The sequence below is a fragment of the Cyprinus carpio genome, chromosome B12 (assembly GCF_018340385.1).
Source record: "Cyprinus carpio isolate SPL01 chromosome B12, ASM1834038v1, whole genome shotgun sequence".
Lineage (NCBI taxonomy): Eukaryota > Metazoa > Chordata > Actinopteri > Cypriniformes > Cyprinidae > Cyprinus > Cyprinus carpio.
Window position 1 is genome coordinate 16,765,845 of NC_056608.1, and position 18,661 is coordinate 16,784,505.

The window sequence follows — 18,661 nt, forward strand, 5'->3', positions numbered from 1 at the left end:
AGCCCTGAAATGTGAACAAAACAAGAATCAATTAAAACTGAGGAAAAGAGTCTTGCAGGAAGTCTTTGAAGAGGCCAACTACTGAGCAAGTGTACCAAAAAAAAAAAAAAAAGGCTTTGAGAATGCTAACAAAGAGAAAAGCAGCTGTGAGTGAGAGTATCTGGGAAAACAAATTTGGGAGAGAAAGATTTCTTGGAATTTCACTCATGAGTTGGTGAGCTTGAGGTTAGTGGGGCAGCAATTTTTATTGACCCTCTGGGGCACTGGTCAGACAAGCAAGGAACTTGGGATGGGAAACAGCCAGTCTGCGGGCTATTTTGAGATCAAACACAACCAACTAATGTCTGAGGGACTCAGGTAGCAGTGGGCTATGAAGTCTGCACCCTTACGCATTATAAAATGACTAACAGAAGTCAAGGCCAACACTACAACACAAGAACTCATGACAAACTCTTTATGGGTGGCCTGTCCACTGAGCCTAATGAGTAGGCATTACAGGGCCCCAAACATTGTTCCTAGCTGTCCTCCTGATAGCAGGCAAGCTCAAGTCCAACCAGTCAAACTGTCGTCACATCAGACTAATCATTTACCCGTCTGTGTTTTGAGAAAAGTGGAGGGAGAGCCCAGTGATGTGTGGAGAAAACAGCATGATACTGTTCATCTCAGATTAAGTCTCCCTGCAGTCACAAAATCCTCCTGTGCCACATTCCCAAAGCTAAGGTCAAAGTTCCCATCTTTAAGAGCAAAACTTTATTATTAAATTAAACATGTTGACAAATGCCAACTGGCAGCACCAGACAGGAGAATTATTCACCGCTATGGGTCACTGGATTCAATCTCAACGCCTACTTGTTCTGCTCTGCATTCAAAGTCAAACCGACAACCATCCAAAACCACACTGTTAAAAAAAAAGACCTGGCTCATCTTTAGACTACCAGAATTATCTACTTATTTGAAAATGATTTATGCATTAGCCACAGGATAACATGTTCAAATGTTTGAGGTCAGTAAAATTTTTTGAAAGAACTAATTTAATATTTTTATTTAGCAAGGATACATTAAATAGATCAAAATTTAGACATTTCTAAAATTACAAAAGAGTTCCATTTCAAATAAATGTGCAACTGTTTTAAATATTGATAATAATAATAAATGTTCCCTGAGCAGAAAATCAGCATATTAGAATGATTTCTGAAGTATCATGTGACACTGAAGACTGGAGAAATGGCCACTGAAAATTCAGCTTTGAAAAACATTTTTAAAAAATGATATCAAGCCCTGGACTTCTGTACCTGTTGAGTACAAGTTTTACAGAAATCAAATCATAGACATCCATAACACAACTTAAAGACACATACTAACACACACCATGGCTTTTTCAAGTTTACTAGCCTTCCTGAATGTAGTCTTTGTAGTTGATAAAAGCAGATAACAGTATAATTCTATTCATGCTAGTGTGCATCCGGCGGAACCTTTTCTTTAAATGTGTTTGAGAGACAAGCAAAATGTGTGTGTGTGTGTGTGTGTGTGTGTGTGTTATGTCTGCACTGTTGTATCTGATTGGTCAGGTTCCAGGTGTTAAGAGCAGTTTTAAAGGCAGAGTGGTTATCAGTTTTGGAATGAAATGAAGTGAGTATTGAGGCAATTCTGACCCGTGAAGTCACTCTTTGATCATCTCACTCACGGTTGGACTTCTAAAGATACCCACAGAGCACCACTCAAGAGAGGAAACTTTAGGAATGCCACCTGACATTCTTAAAGATAGAATCTGTTCTGTAAAGAATCAAATTCAGCAAACTGAGAGAGAGACTTTTGGACAATTTATCCACACAGGACTCTTGATGAGCCTTGAGAAAGTTGGACTACAGTTGTCGAAGGGAATCTGATAAAATCTCAACCTGATAAGAGGCATTTCCTGCCTGTGAATGAACAGCAGGAAGCAGACAGCACTTGTTCAGGTGCCATTTAAAAGAACCTTCTTTAAAGCTGATAATCATCTGGACTCTTAGAGCACCTCACAAACCTGCCATATGATAACCTTGACTAACAACCCGTCTCAGTCTGTGTAACAAGTGGAGCCGTCTAAGGCCAGAGGAACCAAGTAAGAGCACTGGATTTGCTCTCCTAATTCTTCTTTATTCCCAATTTCATACATTCCTCACTGTTCTAAGCTTTCACTTTTCATTATTTTCTACTTTATCTATTAACAACTCCTAAGCCGAGATGCCTTAACTCAAGAGATTTTCAGTTTTTTAGATGCTATGGACCCCCAAATACAATCATCCTTGTGTGAGCAGCCCCCCTTTTAAAATGTAAAAGCTAGCTATATATTTTTAAGTGTTAAGATTTATTTTTTTAAATTTCAATACATTTGTATTTATTTTTTCTCTCTAAAAATTTCCACACTCTCCAAAACAACCTATCTTTTCTAATAACCTCAACTAATAACTAGACAGTCATGTCTTCCTGAATTCCACTGAAAACTAATTAATACAATTTAGAGTAACAAACTACCGTTGTGATATTTTTAAATATGCTAAATATATTTATCTGACATTGCAGAGCTTAAAAGGCAATGCTTGTTAATGGACAAGACACAGGTGTACGCAGCTGCTTGATCCCCAAGTAGGGAGCAAATGACCTGAGCAACACTAGACTCCTATAATCACAGGAGTGACAGTAAATGAGAAGAGAATCTGAGGATGGAAGGACACCACATTTAGGTGGCTCCTTTTGAGTTACTCTCTACTTAAGGCTCACTTATTAAAACTCATTTGTGACTATCCATTTGTATAGACCCTCCTCCCACTTTATTGGGGAGAAAACTATTTTAAGACATTTAGAATCATAGCTTAGTAGCCTATAGTATGAGTAATTGTTTTAATGCATTTGCTGCTTAAGCTAGAAGCATCATTGGCATTAATTCATCAACAAGGAAACGACCCGACTCACCTGTGCAATGACGTCACGCTTGTAGCCAGACTAGCCACTACAGAGAATTGCATTTCAGATATTTGGTGTATTCGCAGTATCCTCGAATGTCTAATCTTTTAATATCTTAGCTAAATATTAAGCGTTATTAGATACAAGTTGCATTTCACATTTTTTCATGCAGTAGTGTAAAGTCTATTACATCAATATTTAGTCTAATAAAATACACATTGTTCTTCTCGTTTTGTATTCTAACTTAAGAACAGACTGATTCTGACGTATTTAACCAGTTTTACAACAAATCTTTAAACAAAACAGTTGATTAATCCTATTGTCGCACAATTTTGTTTCCAAGCAACACGACTAAATATTTTTCAATGTTTTTAAGCAACTAGGTCTATAGGCAAAATGAACAGAACAGTTTTCGCTACGTTAACTTCAAGACCTAAATTAAACTTATTAAAAATGTAAAGCTTTTGACCCAAACCAGCACCGTAATAACGCACGAGACATTCTTGAATTAGGTTTAGATTTCCTGCGCCGCTGCAGAGATCATTTTGCACTTTAAGTTTCGGAATAACGACTAACTTTAGCTCAGAGAATTCTTCAAACAATTATATATCAAGTTGGACACATTAAAAACCAGATAGTTGATGAGTGTAATTTTTTCACTTTTCGGTTGTTTTCTCGGCGGGTGTTGTGGTGTGTGTCTAGTGTTTTGTATCTGTGTTGTGAAGGGGGGGGTGCTCTGTTCTGCTACTTCCGTACTGACTCATTCAACTCACTCCACAGACCTTTTTTTTTTTTTTTTTTTTTTTTAAATCAAGCTAAGACCCAAATTATTTCAAAACAAAGTTATAAAAAATTGTCACTAATTTCTCTCGCATAACGTTAAAATACAATAAATAAAATAATAATAAAAATTATATTGTATGTTTTTTTTTCTTCCATGGAAAATCTAATAGGTTTTGATCACATTTATAGCATCTTTCTTCATACAATAAACGCAAATAGTGACTGAAGGCAGGTATTCCATAACCATGTGGCTAGACTGTGTTCCACAGAAGAAAGTCAGTCTTCATAGTTTGAAACATGTGAGTGAATGACAAAGTGTGAAAGACTGTGAAAAAGGTTTGCTCCTCTGCTAAATCCTGCCAGTTTTAAAGGCTAGCAAAAAAATAAATAAATACATAAAAAAACACCCCTTCAAACAAACTTAAGTTTTTGTTGTTGTTTTAATGAAGACACACTCAAACAAAACTGGCCTTTGATGAACAAAAAAACTGATCATGTAGAACTTGAAAACTGAATGGCAGTGCTGCATAATTCACGGTCAATAGTTTGATTTTTCCTTTGGCTCAAGAAATAAAAGCATGAACATTATATGTAATAAAACACCAGCAACAGTAATGTTGCTTCATTATAAGAAAAATAAAATACCCATGCCTTTCTAAGCATAAAATCTATTTTCTAAAGTGCTGACTTAAAGACTACAAACATGGTTTGACATCACTGATACATTAACACAAAAAGAACTGAAGGAAGAAAAAACTGTCAGTGGCCATTTGTTTTGAACTTGACACTGAAGATCTTGATGGGTTATTATTTGGTTCCACCAACTTGTTTCACAAGAAGGAGAATCAATTTCTCGATGTGGTCAATCTGAAAGAGGGAAAGACATTTAAAAACAAAAAATGACAGTCCTGTGTATGTCAGCTATGAATATCGGCTTGCATTGGCATTCAAAAAGAAAAAAAGTTGTTTTCAGATTTCCCAACCTTTTGTTTCAGCTCAAGACAGCAGCATGTTTGAGGACCTGGAAGAGAAAAAAGAAAAAGAAAACCCTGCATATAAATTGACAAAAGCATACATTTGTATTTAAAGCTCATATGAGTATATCAGGTTGCCACTTAAGAAAAAAACAGCAGTTGGTCATGCACTAGGCTAAACCACTCGAATCTGACTGTCACTGATTGCGAACGTCACTATTTTTACAATGTTCAATCTTTTATAAGTGATTTTATAAGTGCATACCACTGCAGTCATTATCTTGGACATGTTTTCTGAAATCAGACAAACGTTTGACAACTGCTCCCCTGGATATGATGACAAGGCTCCTTTTAAATAACACCTTTGCATTACAGCTGAGAACACCAGGTGGAACAGCACCTGTGCATCACCATTTCATTGCTAAAGATCCTGGGCAAATTCCTGAACAAGCCCTGTAAATGCCTACATTAATACACATCTTGACAATATGAATTCTTCTCAATGTTTAATTTCTCACCTGGTTCCTCAAGCCTGCAGCTGGCACGTAAAGCCGGGGCTTGATCTTTCAGGTGAGGTTTCTCAATGTTTGCAGATTGAGGATGATCTGCGGGCTTGATCGAGCTGACCGTTTGAGTCTTCCTCTGCTCTACATCCTTTTTTTCCTCAACAACAATGGCAGGTGGCTTTGAGATAGCCTTGCTCTGTCCTTTCTGCAGAGCTCCAAGGATAATGGAATTAATGTTTGTGTCAGCCTGACCAGACTGCTGGGTAAGGGTTAGCAGATTGGAGGTCCCATCAAAGCCCTGCAGAGATGCCAGGACGCCCCCGCTCAACTGAATCCCAAAGAGTTCCAAAACTTCATTGGGCCACACTGTAGGGAAGTTCTCTTTACCTATGAAGAAAAAAAAAAATAAAATAAATAAAAACAGGATCACAATTAGTGGTTGACCGATATATCGCCAAGGCCGATATTTGCCATTATCGGCAAATATCGGTCATCTCTCTTTACACCGTGTCTACACCGGACGCGACAGTTGTCGTGTGGCGCCACGCCGTATCAGCTAAAGACTTCTACACTGGATGCAACAAAGCGACCGTTAAAAAAATCATTTGAAATTTCTATCAGCACATCATAAATAGAACGCAGCAGCAGTTTACTTTCAGGGATTTGTGGTGTTGCGCCGCACCGCATCCAGTGTAGACAGCATCACTGATAATAATTCCAACTGACTTATCTATATAATGATCAGTGGTTCTATAGTATTTTGTCACACCGCACTGCTCGCATCCGGTGTAGACCCGGTGTTAGGAATCATTAGTTGTTTTCCCTTATAAGGATTCACGCTTCGGGCACACCCCCTAACTTCACCCCCCGATGTTATCGTCCATCGCGATGTTTCACTGTAAACATCGTCCGATGCCAATATTTGTAGACATTGCCCAACCCTACGGTCAGTCCGTGTGAATTGAATGCTTTAAACTTGTGATTTCAAATTAGGCTGCGCTTTATGCATTTGCCCACTGTCATATTCATGTCATTTTCACTGTGTGCTGTATGTAAAGTGAGTGTTACCCTTGCTTTATTTGAAAAATATGATTCCCAATGCACACAAACTTTCCAGAATACTGAGCGCCCTGTTGGTAAGCGTTTACTTCCTTTTTAATTATATTTGTATTAAATACTTATTTGTGAAAAATACTGTCATCTAAAGTATGTCTATTTTAGACATTTATGTTTTAATCCATTGTTAAATTATTTCAAATTTCTTAAATACTAATAATAATAATAACAAAAAATTATATCTGCTTTATCGGCTATCGCCAAGATATCGGCAGTCAAAAAACCAATATCGGTCAACCACTAATCATAACCATGACTCAACATAATTAAAATAAGAAATCTTAATCTGTCCTCTGACCTACAAGGGTTTTAACATTGGCAATGATTTGTGCATGTAGATGAGTTCAGGTGGTAAGCTTACCTGCCAGAGCACATCTGACAATCTGGAATGGATGCTGGAGAAGTTCTTTGGTGATGGGAAGGATACTGGAGACAGGGAGTGTCTCCATGTTCCCATAATCAGCATAAATTATATGCGCATGCTTGCTTGTTACCTCCAACACAACAGCTCGGTACCAATTTTTGTCACCTGAAAGATCAGAGTTGAATTTGACTGGTTTAAGATTGCAACAAATGAATCCTTACCTATTACTTTAAAGAGTTATTTTGGAATGTTTTATTACGAATACCTGCTTAACCAAGTATAGTAATTCCTTTATCATTTTAACAAGTCATGAAAATGATCATAGAGGCTGCATTCATAAAAAAAAAATTATACACTGGGTATAAGTATAAATTAAAAATAGCATTTATTTGAAAAATTTCAGTGCTGCCATTTTTTAATCAACTTTAATCAACTTCATTCTTGTTGAAAGAAATTAGGCTACATTTTATTTGGCAACAAAATACTCACTGACCCCAATCTTTTGAAAGAAAGCATAAGCTATAAAATACTGCTGCTGCTTTGAAAGTATTTACTATATAGATTAATAACACTACACATGTAAAGTTGCTGATTCCATCCATTTAACCTAGTAAGAGTAATCCATAGGTGAAAGTGAAACTGACCTGAGAACTGTGCACAACATGCGGCTCCTGGTAAAGGGTGGCACTGATTAGGGATTGGCTGTTTGCTGCAGTACTTTGCAACATTGGTCATAACAGCCTTCAGACCCTCTACATTCACTGGGGGAACAAAATCAGCTGAATGTAAAAGCATACTTATTCTAATGGCAATGCTATGATAGCTATGTTAATGCAACCATGATTATATTTGCTCTAGCTAGACTTTATGGTTTAAATGTAATACAATGAGTGCAAACCTTGTCCAGGATTCATTATGTAAAAGAGACTAGGGCTGATCACTGCTGCCACCCTCGGTTGGAAAGTATCAGTGCAAGACAGCTCCAATGTCTTCCAGTTCAAAGGAAAAGAGCCAACTAGATGACAGTGTGAAAGTATAGTTTTACTTAAATATTAATGGTAGTAGCAATTGCAAAACAGTCTTGATAAGATACTTAAAGCATATATAAAAAGTTTTAGCATCAGTTATGCTAACTTACTTGAGGTTGAATCTTCTGTGTCTTTGGCATCTCCCTTGTTCACTTTCAAAGGCTCTTCAGTAGGTGGATTCTGATCAACGGGTTTAAGGGTGGGCAGATCCTCAATCTGATTGGTTGGTTTAGCTAGCTGCACTGGAGGCTGTTTCACCTGTCCATAAGGTTTAGCTAGGTGCTCTGAGATTAGCACAGCAGCAATGCTTTGTCCAGAGCTCTCCAGATCCACCCCATAACCCTTCTCAGTGATGGACAGCACTTTGCCACTCAACGGCTGACCAGCACAGAGACCCTGAAACTTATGCACTGCCTCTTTAGTCCACTGACCCTCCACTGGTTCCACTCCTGCACACACATATGTACAATGCATTTAAAATTTGAATATACAGAATGTATACTTGCATACTGAGAATACTAGAGTTGGACCGATATATTGTTTTGCCGATTTTATCATGAGCCTGTCCCAGATATATCGGCGAATATGAACAACAAACACTGATATGAATTTTTTTTTCAGAACATATAACGCAGATAAAATGCTTTTAAATGGTGTAATTACTTAATTTGCTACATTAGCAGGGCCCTATGATTTCCACAATGCAGAAAACGTGGATGAATCACAGAATTCAGTCATAAATATGGAATTTAGTGTATAATGCGGAATTTCACAGAATTCATAATTTTTGATGTGGAAAAAAAAAAAAAACAGGTCAGTACACTTAAAATTGTGATACAGACTTGTGTTTTTGAATATTAAACTGCACAAAGACTATTTAAATACAAATCCTCTTTCTTAATTCAAGTTATATTTTGTTCCATTTGAGTTTAAAGTTATTTATAATCAGTGAAGTTTACCGTTTAGTGTACTGATGTCAGACTCATTTTGGATAGTTTGTTAAATTGTTAAATACCCTGCCTCCATTACATATCTTTGTCATGTCATTAAAAGTGTTTGATCACATTTCAGTGATCATTACGAAAAAAAAAAAGTATGCATATAATATTTTGTTTATGTATGTACTGTATTGTACCAGTCAAAAGTTTAGAGACACAAATGGAAGTGTCCCCAAACTTTTGACTGGTACTGTACTATAATACAGGGGTTAAAGCAAAAAAATAAATCCTGAGCCTGAACTTTTTTCCGGGGTTGCAGGGGCGGACACATACACAGAGTTATATGGCAAACAAAAAAAGAAAATTATTTTCCTTTAACTAACTAGTAAAGTTAAAGTATCTGCCATTGCCAGGCTCAGACTACAGATTATCGTGGGATTAGAAACAGCAATACTAAGAAAGGTTACTCACTACAATATGGTGCAAACAAATGTAACACTTAGGATGCTTTTGATATCAAGTTTTGCTGGTTAGCTTTGCCCTTGACAGGGTACAAGATGACCTACAATGTATTAGAGGTAACTTTTTATGTTGTTTTTTTGTTAAGAAGTAATAGTAGTTTATTTAATAGTAGGTGATTATTATATAGTAGAATATACAAAGACAGTTTACTATAGAAAACTACAGTTCAAATAAGAATAACAAAAACATCAAAATGGTCCAAGAACTGATAACTTAAACGGTTCGTACAGATACTGCAAAATAAAATTCCAGGACTTTCAAGGACTTGCACTACTTTTTTGGTTTTCAAGAACTAAAATCAGTCGCTTTCCTTATTCAAACTGATTTTTTTTCATGAATATATGATTGACCTGAAGAATGAAAGCTATGTCATACAGTTTGAAAATTATGAGCTTTATCACGCTCATAGACACTAGGGTTGTGACAATAACACTTACAGCAGACATTTGAGGCTGAATACTATAGAAGAGCACTAAAAAAAAAAATTCAGTTAGTGTGTTTACAGCTTGTTTATTTTCATATAAAAATATGGCATAAAGTTGCATCAAACAATGGTATAAACATCATTCAATGTAAATTGTGATAATCGTAATTAATAATTGCAATTAGAATTTCAAGGGAATAATCAACAATTATGATTTTTGTCATAACCGTGCAGCCCTAATTTGATATTAGTTTTTTAACTCCCTAATATCAGCCCCTAAAAACCCATATCGGTCGGGCTCTAGAGAATACATATTTGTTTATTGTAGTTAATGAGTGGAAAACATCATTTAAAAACACATTTTGAATGACAAACAGACAGCAACAGAGAAAGCAAACCTGCAAGCCAGCAACGAATTGCTTGGAAAGGCAATTTGAGCAGGTTTGGTGTGATGGCCTTTAGATGTGCTGCATCCACCTCACAGGAGTTCCCATAGTCCACAAAATAAACTCTGGCCTTGCCCTCTCCACACACTTCTAATACCATGGCCCTGTACCAGTGGGCATCTCCTGCAAACAGGGAGCAAAAACATTGAAAATCGAATCTGTTCTTTAGTTTGTCTTGTTTTTCTGAAAAATGTATTCTATTTAGCAAGGATTATGGTTGCAAAGTGGTGGAACATTTCTGGAAAATTTCCAAACATTTCTGAAAAAAGTTCCCAAAATTTCTGGAAAGTTTCAAAAATTTGATGAGCATTTTCCACCCTTTTGCAACCCAAGCAAGGATGCATCAATTTAATGAACATGAACAGTAAAGAATTTTACAATACATTGTTGTTACAAATTATTTCCATTTTAAATAAATGCTGTTCTTTTGAACTTGTATTTATAGAAAGAGAAAACATTATGCAATATTACCCTTTGTTACAGTATTTTTGATCACATAAAAATATGTCTCCTTTCAAAAGCATTAAAACAATCATACTGATCCCAAAATTTTCAAAACATATCTTGGCTCTTGAGTACACAGTCTCAGCTGTCAACTTTTCTGCTTCCAGTAAATTAAGTTTTGATTCAATACAGAAGAAGAAGAAAAAAAAAAAGGGTCTTCTTGGTAGGGCTGCCCCCTAATAGTCGACTAATCGTTTGTCGACCAAAATTGTTAAAATTTCGCAGAAAAAAAAAAAAATCTATATTGGCGAAGTCACACAGATCATTAAAAGCTGGTCTATGGTAATACAGTACATCGGGCAGGACATCCAAATGCTCGCCTATCATTCATCCACCACAAATTTGGCTTATCATCTGAAATATGTAAGTATCAGCAACTTTAGATGGCTGCTCAATCTAATGTTAACCTAGAGAAATGTGCGCTGTTCAAGTGACTGTGAGGAGTGTGGAAGCTAAACAGCAGCGCGCGCTCACTGCAGGACAGATGGAGTCACTGGTGCGCTCACTTACTCCTAAAATACTCCATAATTTTTGCTCATATAGGTAAGAGTAATACATCTTTCAAATCTGTAAAGACTATGTTTATTTGTGTGCACTAACAGTAACAAAAATGTGCTTTTGTAAAATAATGAAAGCAATGAGGATGCGCTTTCTGCCGTCTCGGACTCTGTGAACTTGGACACAAAACTCAGTGTATATCTTTGCTTTACAGACATTAAAAATATATCTATAGACAGTGAAATGCCTATTTTCAAATGATCAAAATCAAATGGAAAACAAATATTCTCAGATTATGTAATCCGTATGAAACATGCATACAGGCATATCACCACTGAAGAGATGACAAGTCAGTGTCACGGACTTCATCTCTTTAACCGAAACAAAGAAAGCACTTGTTTGTCAGTGAATTATTAAAATTTTAATGCAGCCTCCTTACTGTCTTTCCCTGACACATTTATAATCATTACTTCTGCCAGTGTACTGTGGCAAGCTTTATGCATGTGCTTGAGCACTTAATTGCTAAGTATGCAATTAAAGGCTCATTACAATAATGGTTTATTAATAAACGTGTGATTACTCGACTAATGCTTAAAATGAATGACTACTAGTTGACCAGAAAAATCCTTAGTCAAGGGCAGCCATACTTTTTGGTTTGTTTCTGTTACTTTCATTGTAAGTGCGTTACTGTAACCATGGTGTCTGCTTCTGAAGGATGAGTCAGTATCACCTGTGAAGAGAGCACAACACGGTTCTCCCACAGTGGGGGTGAAGGAAGCTCTCTCCGATTCACAGTGCTTCATGAGCTCATAGGACAGCTCTGTCAGGATATGTGCATCTGCCAGACACAATACTTAATTACAAATACGTATGTAATGAGTCCCATAAAGTAGAAAAAAATAATGCTGATGGACAACCGCACCTGCTTTGCTGTAGTTGTAACAGTAGAATTCATCAAGGCTCTTCAGACTACTGATTACCAGCTCCACCTTTTGGCCATCAAAGGGAAGTTCAGCACAAGTCCACACCATTTTCTCAACAACAGGTGGACTGAGGGCTAGAGTAAAATAATATACACATGTATACACACACACATATACATATACATATACATATATATACATATACATATATATATATATATATATATATATATATATATATATATATATATATATATATATATAAAAAAATCAATTATCCTTTAGAAAAAAAAAAAAAAAATCAGAAATGGCTGAACTACTAGGTGAACTATTCTTCACTTACGGGGCATTTCAGGGAAGGAGGCTTGAGTCGGTTCATGCTTCTCTGTCTCCACACTTTCAATGGCAGCATAACCCATGTTAACCAACACCTCAGCAGCATTGGTCTGAGGGTCACTGGACTCATCAATCATGGACACCAGAGCCCTACCATCCTTCTTACCCAGAATCTCAACCCGAATGAAGCGGTTGCAAACTAGACGTTTCACCATCAAAATGGCCTCCTCTGACCAGGTGCCTGTTGGACACTTTATACCTAGAGCAATATGAATATTAAAGGGTTAAGGTGAGTAATTATTGACAGAACTTTCATTTTTGGGTGAACTATCCCTTTAATGAATCAAGAAACAAACCTTTGGCTTAGCATATACAGATTTGTATGCATGCACACAATTACAAATCGGTGAATGAAACATTCTACTGTACCTGCTAGAGAACAAGGGATTGCTTGAGTTGCCAAAGCCAGCAACTCTTTGCTGATTGGTCGTAGGCGATTTAACTCTACTTCCTCAGAGTTACCAAAGTCTATGTATCCAACACACACGCGATCTTCTGAGGAATATGCCAGAACTTTAGCTCTATACCACTGGTTGTCTTCTGTAATACATGGAGATCAGTTCAGAAGACATCGAATTTATGTTTTTTATTCAACTGCACCCAATCCCTTTCATTGTATGAGGAGGAGCACTGTGGAGATTTGTACATGAATCAAAAAGAAAAGGAAAAAGAAATATGAAAAGAAAAAAAATATCTGAAGACACTGGACTGACCAGAGAAGAGCGAGCAGCAGACAGTTCCTGGTGCAGGTCTGAAGTTCTCACTGGCCGGAGTGTTTGAGCAGTGCTCCCTTAAGTTCACCTGCAACTGCTGGATTACACCTAAATACATGAGGACTGCATCATACACTGAACCTACTGAAAGTACAGTATATATTTTATAAAAAGATGATGCTAAAATATTGCAACAACGCTTAAGAACTTTCTTTAAGAAATTTACATAATTTAAGAAATTAACACTTATTCAGAAAGGATGCATTAAATTGATCACAAGTGACAGTTAAATACATTTATAATATTACAGGAGATTTCTATTTCAAACAAATGGTGTTCCTTTTATTTAAAAAAAAAATAAAACAAATAAGCATAGTTGAATGATTTCTGAAGGATCATGTGACACTGAAGACTAAAGTATTTATGAATATAAACTTTTTTTTTAAATTTTGTATTCAAACTTTTTTTTTATTATTATTAATTGTATTACACATTGAAAATATTGTTTTTATTTTGTTTTTAGTGTGGTTCGAGTAAATTAATTTTTTTTTTGAATGAAAATAAATATAAATAAAAATAAAATAAAAACACGTAAACACCCCAAACTTTTCAGTGGTAATGCGTGTATTAGGGTTGGGCCAATAGACGATGCCATCATGATTCGTTTTTGGGTGAAAGTCGCCCATCCCTAGTGGTGATTTGGTTTTCCGGTTCTATCTGATTCTTTTTAAATCCAAAGTATCCCAGTTCTGTGTTTGGGAAGGAAATGAAGTGTACTACAGAAACCCTAAATAGTATAAATAGTCTACGAGATGGGAGCATAAAAAACAATATTTCAAAACTTTTCTCGCAATTATATCATTGTGTAAGTAAAAGTGACTGTATATAAATTGTGGCCATCAGGCAGCTGCTATTGAAACCGCTTTCGATTGCGCACTTCATTTTACTTTCACTTTTCCTCCGCCCCCCGCACACAATGTTTCACTTTAGACATCGCCCAACCCTAGCGTGTATACTAATGTCATGTAATAATAATGACGTTGAGATAAAATTGTGTTTTAAATGGAGTTGCAGAAAACTCACTCGTATTTTCAAGCTTTTGACAGAGAATCTCTGAGGGAGACTGGAGGTGGGTTACAACAGCAGTAAATGTGTCACCCACTCCCTGAGTCAACGGCTCTGGAGGCCTGGCATCAGAGTTCTCATTCTTTCCTCCAGACAAGCGCTTGAAGTTCTCAAAGGATGCCGTCATCAATGAATCTGAAGCAAGATGCAAATAGATGAAGGTGAAAAACAAAAGAATGGAGTGAAACATTTCATGAAAGACAAGAAAAAGAAGCAACTCACTGATGTCGTGTTCAGTCTGTAGTTTGACAGAAACGTCCTCCTTTACAGCATAGCCCTGCTCTATCAGGAAAGTGCTCATGTATTTACCTGTAAAACAAATTTTGATCTTCTATTTATGTCTTGTGCGTTTCACACAAAGCTCTCCAAACAGCCACTGCAATGAAACATGAATACCCTACCAAGAGTGCTTAGAGGAACATCTACAGAAAGCAGAGCTCCATCATTCATGATATCCAACACTGTGAAAGTGAGAATCTTTCCAGCAATTAACTGCCTTACAGCAATAGTGCATTCACCAGTCCAACTTCCTGTCAGTGGCTTTACCCCAGCAACGCAACACTGCAAAGCCTGTCAGACACAAAAAAGCAGATTAGGCAATAGAATGACATGGTGGCATCATCAAAATATTAAAACATTAAAATAGAATAATAATGTAATATGGAACGGAGATACAACTCACAAATGCTGGTGCAGCATCAATGTTCTCAAAGAGAGGCCTTATGTTGTCAAACGTGACATTCTCCTCATTTCCAAAGTCGACGTAAAACACACTGGCAACTCTGCGGGCCACATCAACTGACTGAACCTCAGCTCGATACCAGTTCTAAATCAGCATGAAAAAGACCAAACTGAGCACTAGAATATTCACTACAGTCTATGTTTTGAGATTGATGATTCAGTTGTTCTGTTAAGCAGTGCACTGACACACAGGAACAAAAAAGCTTATTTAAAAAAAAAATAAAAATAAAAAAAATAGTAATCACTGGGGTTCTGACAAATGTAACAAATTAAACAAAATAATAAAAAATTGCCTCACCCGATCAAGAGAAAATTTTACAGCACAGAGCTCCCCAATTTCAGGCTTGTACTCAGCAACAAATAAAGTGCTATAGGCCTTCTGGAGCTCTTTGGTGATGTTTTTCAGGGACTCCATCATCTCTACTGACTGCAGGTGAATGGAAAATTCCCCAGGGCTCCTCAAATCAATCACTGTACCCTGAAAAAAGATCCACTGTGAGCCACAATATCTGTTTATGAGTCAAAAAGCAATATAGACCTAAACTGAAAAGTACCTGTATCTCAGATCCTTTAGAAACAACATTCTTGCGCAAATCACGTCGATACATTCTCTTTGGCTGTACATCAACACAGATTTCCTTTATTTAAAAAAAATTACATAAAAGTGATGCCCGCTTATGAAGGAATTAGATGGAATAACTAACTTTTGTAAATGTAAGTCACTATAGCAACCAATGAAATACCTTAGCTTGAAGGCCACCAAGTCCATTTCCACTTGGCATAGGTGTGGATTCCTTAGTTTTCTCACTGATTGAAAAAAAAGGAAAATTTTCACAATATGCTTCCAACATGCAAATGACACTAATATCGCGAAAACATCCCTGCTAGTACCTGGCAACTTCTGAGATGCTAGCTTTGCAGACATGTCGATGAGCTTTCCAATCCTGAGACTGACAAGCTACAGAACAGTAGCATGTTTTCTTACAACGAGTGCACCTGAAGTTTCCTAAAGAGGATACAAGAAAATAATCACAAATGACCTTCTCATTCTGCTCATTAAAACTTTAAAGGCACCAGTATCAGCGGGCAGGACTTTTTTACATGTGCACTGCAAAAAATGACTTGTTTTCCATTACAACTAATCTAAAAAATCTTAAAATGTACTAAGTCTTGTGTTCTAAACAAAAAAAAAAAAAAAAAATCAAACAAAAAAGTCACAATTTTATAATACCTAAAAGGTGTATTTGGACTTTTTTCTTTATTAAAATGAGATGGTGAAGAGGCTCTGGGATGTGTGATAGAATGGAGTATATGTTTAAACTAACATGAGAAGAACATATGATATAAACTGACTGTCATATATATGCCATCATACATATTAATTTATTTTATTTACACTCTATGAATCTTTAAACTTTCCTTTCATCACTGCCAATGGTGTTTGTTGGGGAAATCATTCATTTTAAAATGCATATACAATGTATAAATCCAATAAAGATATTAAATAAATACAAATGCTATACTTAAAACAAGACAAACCTGTAAAGTAACCTACCCTGGTGACTGCAGTAATTGCACAGCTTTACCATCGGGCCCACCATAGACCCTGCTGTCTGTGGGGGAGACAGAAAATCTCCACACTGCAGAAATATTAAACACTTTAACTACTACAGAATGCTCTCTGATCTCTGCTTAAAGGGATAGTTCACCCAAATAATGAATATGAATGTTGTTATTATTTTTTTTTACTCGAGTTGTTGTTGTTCTGTATGGTTTTTGTTTTTTCTGCTGAACACTAAAGATGATGTTTTTATTTTTGTGGGTGTGGGTAATGTTTCTGTTTCTGGTTGAGATTTAGGTACAGGTTTGAAACAACCTGATATATGCTGAACACTTTTTTTGTTTTGGGTGCACTATCCCTTTAAAGCCAATGTCAAAGTGTTGAGAAATATTAGGTATTTGAATAATAAAAAAAAGAAATTTTTTTTTATAAATAAATACATGTCTGTATATATATATATATATATATATATATATATATATATATACAGACATTATCACATTCGTACATTCTGACTGTTTTTTGCAGAAATCACATTCTCCTTTCTAACGGCATCCCCCACAGGACCTAAAGAAGACGAAAAGATCATTATCTAGGTGCATTTTTTTATGACATGCATGTGTAATTTTCAAAAACACTTCACCCATACCATCTAGAATGTCACTTGCTAACAGATTTTCTTGAAATGTTGGTGCTGGGCCTCTAGGAGTAACGTTAAGTGAACTCGGTCCAGTCGCAGGTCTCCTCAAAGGGAGGTTGGGTCTCATCAGGTTCTGAGTAAAGGCTCGATTCATTCTTCCTCAGTCCTACTGTGAGGTGAAATACATTGTTAATCGGTACCATTGGTCATTGTGTGTATATTTGGGATTATGCAAGGCTAGTCAATTCTGCTCCTGGAGAGCCAACTTCCTGCAGTTTAGCTCAAACTCTGCTACAGTAAAATTCCACCTGTCTGTCATTTTCAAGCGAAACCATAGACCTTCATTAGCTGGTTCAGGTGTGTTTGATTAGAGCTTCAGGTAAGTAACGTTATATCTCAAGCAAGAGCACTGACGCAATGTTTAACGCACGTGGTGGGTCATGTATGTCCTGGCATAATGTTACTTCTGCTTTTGTAACGCACGTTGTGGGTCGTGTGTGTCTCACTACATTATAGTCTCGAAACCAACTACAAAATACAGTGTAATGAATATATTTATGGCAGAATTCATTCTGAGAATCAACCTAATGGGGTTCACATCACACGTGGCTTTCTGGGTTAATCGACAGAGCACGTTTATTATTCACGTGTCGTATAGCATTCAGTTTGTTAAATTTGCTGGGTAAGACTTTATACGTCATATGGATAAATACGTAATATGGAAAGTATGTAACAACTTTACCGAATATATTATTGCGGAGATGAAAGATGTTCCTCACTTTGTCAGGAGCAGTCACCGCGCGGTAAAACGCACTCAGTACGCATGCTCAATTGAACGACCTCTCTGGGACCTAAGGGCTTCACGTGACTGGGGATCTTTTCTCTGCATTTCACATTAGATAGGCTACGTAAAAAGTCAATGTTGCGCAATATATATTCGTCAGATAACTCGAAGGAACGTTTATTATTATTATTTTTATTTATGAATTTAAAAAACCTGCACAGATATTGTTTTAATGCAAATGTAAGATATAGACGAGACCATTTAAAACAGTTACAGTAACAAAATAAGATATTTAAAAAAAAAACATCAATATGGTATATTAAAATGATATTTGATGTAAATATAGAAGTAGGCTAAATATGAGATAGAATAAGTAACGTGCATAGATTGTAGAAATTTCTTAAATAAAACTAAAAAAATACACAGAAAAATACATTGAACAAGATTGAAGGATGCAAAGACTATTTTTTTGTTGTTGTTGTTGTTGTTGTTTGTTTTGCTGTTCTTTACACACTAATGTTTCAATATATTGATACAATTAAAATCTGAACTGCACAAAAATTATCTAAAATAATTTTGTTTTAAACTATTGTCATTATATTTTTATCTCTTGATATTAAGTGCTATTGAGTTACACCGAAGCAATTTGTACAACTAGGCATACTTTCACTTTCAGCTTCTTAATCCTGTCAGAATTTGTGCACAACGTCTTATAAACTTAACAAATTTCTT

The 18,661-nt window shown here is 36.2% G+C and overlaps 1 protein-coding gene across 3 annotated transcripts; it reads right to left on the minus strand.

Annotated features, from left to right (window-relative positions):
• Positions 1-4,147: 4,147 nt before the first annotated feature.
• LOC109099979 (tudor domain-containing protein 1-like) lies at positions 4,148-17,455 on the minus strand. 3 transcript variants are annotated; one of them, XM_042735713.1, is made up of 24 exons: positions 17,155-17,455; positions 17,014-17,072; positions 16,500-16,557; positions 15,836-15,950; positions 15,688-15,751; positions 15,499-15,582; positions 15,243-15,422; positions 14,886-15,029; positions 14,605-14,773; positions 14,426-14,512; positions 14,162-14,338; positions 13,079-13,186; positions 12,735-12,905; positions 12,313-12,564; positions 11,969-12,103; positions 11,777-11,884; positions 9,997-10,167; positions 7,825-8,163; positions 7,585-7,701; positions 7,331-7,447; positions 6,684-6,851; positions 5,219-5,593; positions 4,710-4,747; positions 4,148-4,593 (listed from the first exon to the last, which is right to left on the minus strand). In XM_042735713.1, the coding sequence occupies exons 1-24, from the start codon at positions 17,297-17,299 to the stop codon at positions 4,534-4,536; spliced, it is 3,441 nt and encodes a 1,146-aa protein (XP_042591647.1). In that variant the 5' UTR covers positions 17,300-17,455; the 3' UTR covers positions 4,148-4,533. The 3 variants fall into 3 exon arrangements, with proteins under 3 accessions (XP_042591647.1, XP_042591645.1, XP_042591644.1); XM_042735711.1 differs by having other exon boundaries at positions 15,499-15,561; positions 16,500-16,584; XM_042735710.1 differs by having other exon boundaries at positions 16,500-16,584.
• Between the last annotated feature and the right edge of the window lie 1,206 nt (positions 17,456-18,661).

Excerpts from the sequence above, each read along its gene's own strand:
- LOC109099979 (XM_042735710.1), bottom strand. The coding sequence starts at position 17,299 with ATGAATCGAGCCTTTACTCAGAACCTGATGAGACCCAACCTCCCTTTG. Across the intron at positions 12,104-12,312 it reads CTCCTTCCCTGAAATGCCCC|CCCTCAGTCCACCTGTTGTT; the intron begins GTAAGTGAAGAA and ends ATTTTACTCTAG. Across the intron at positions 7,702-7,824 it reads CACAGAAGATTCAACCTCAA|TTGGCTCTTTTCCTTTGAAC; the intron begins GTAAGTTAGCAT and ends ACTGTCATCTAG.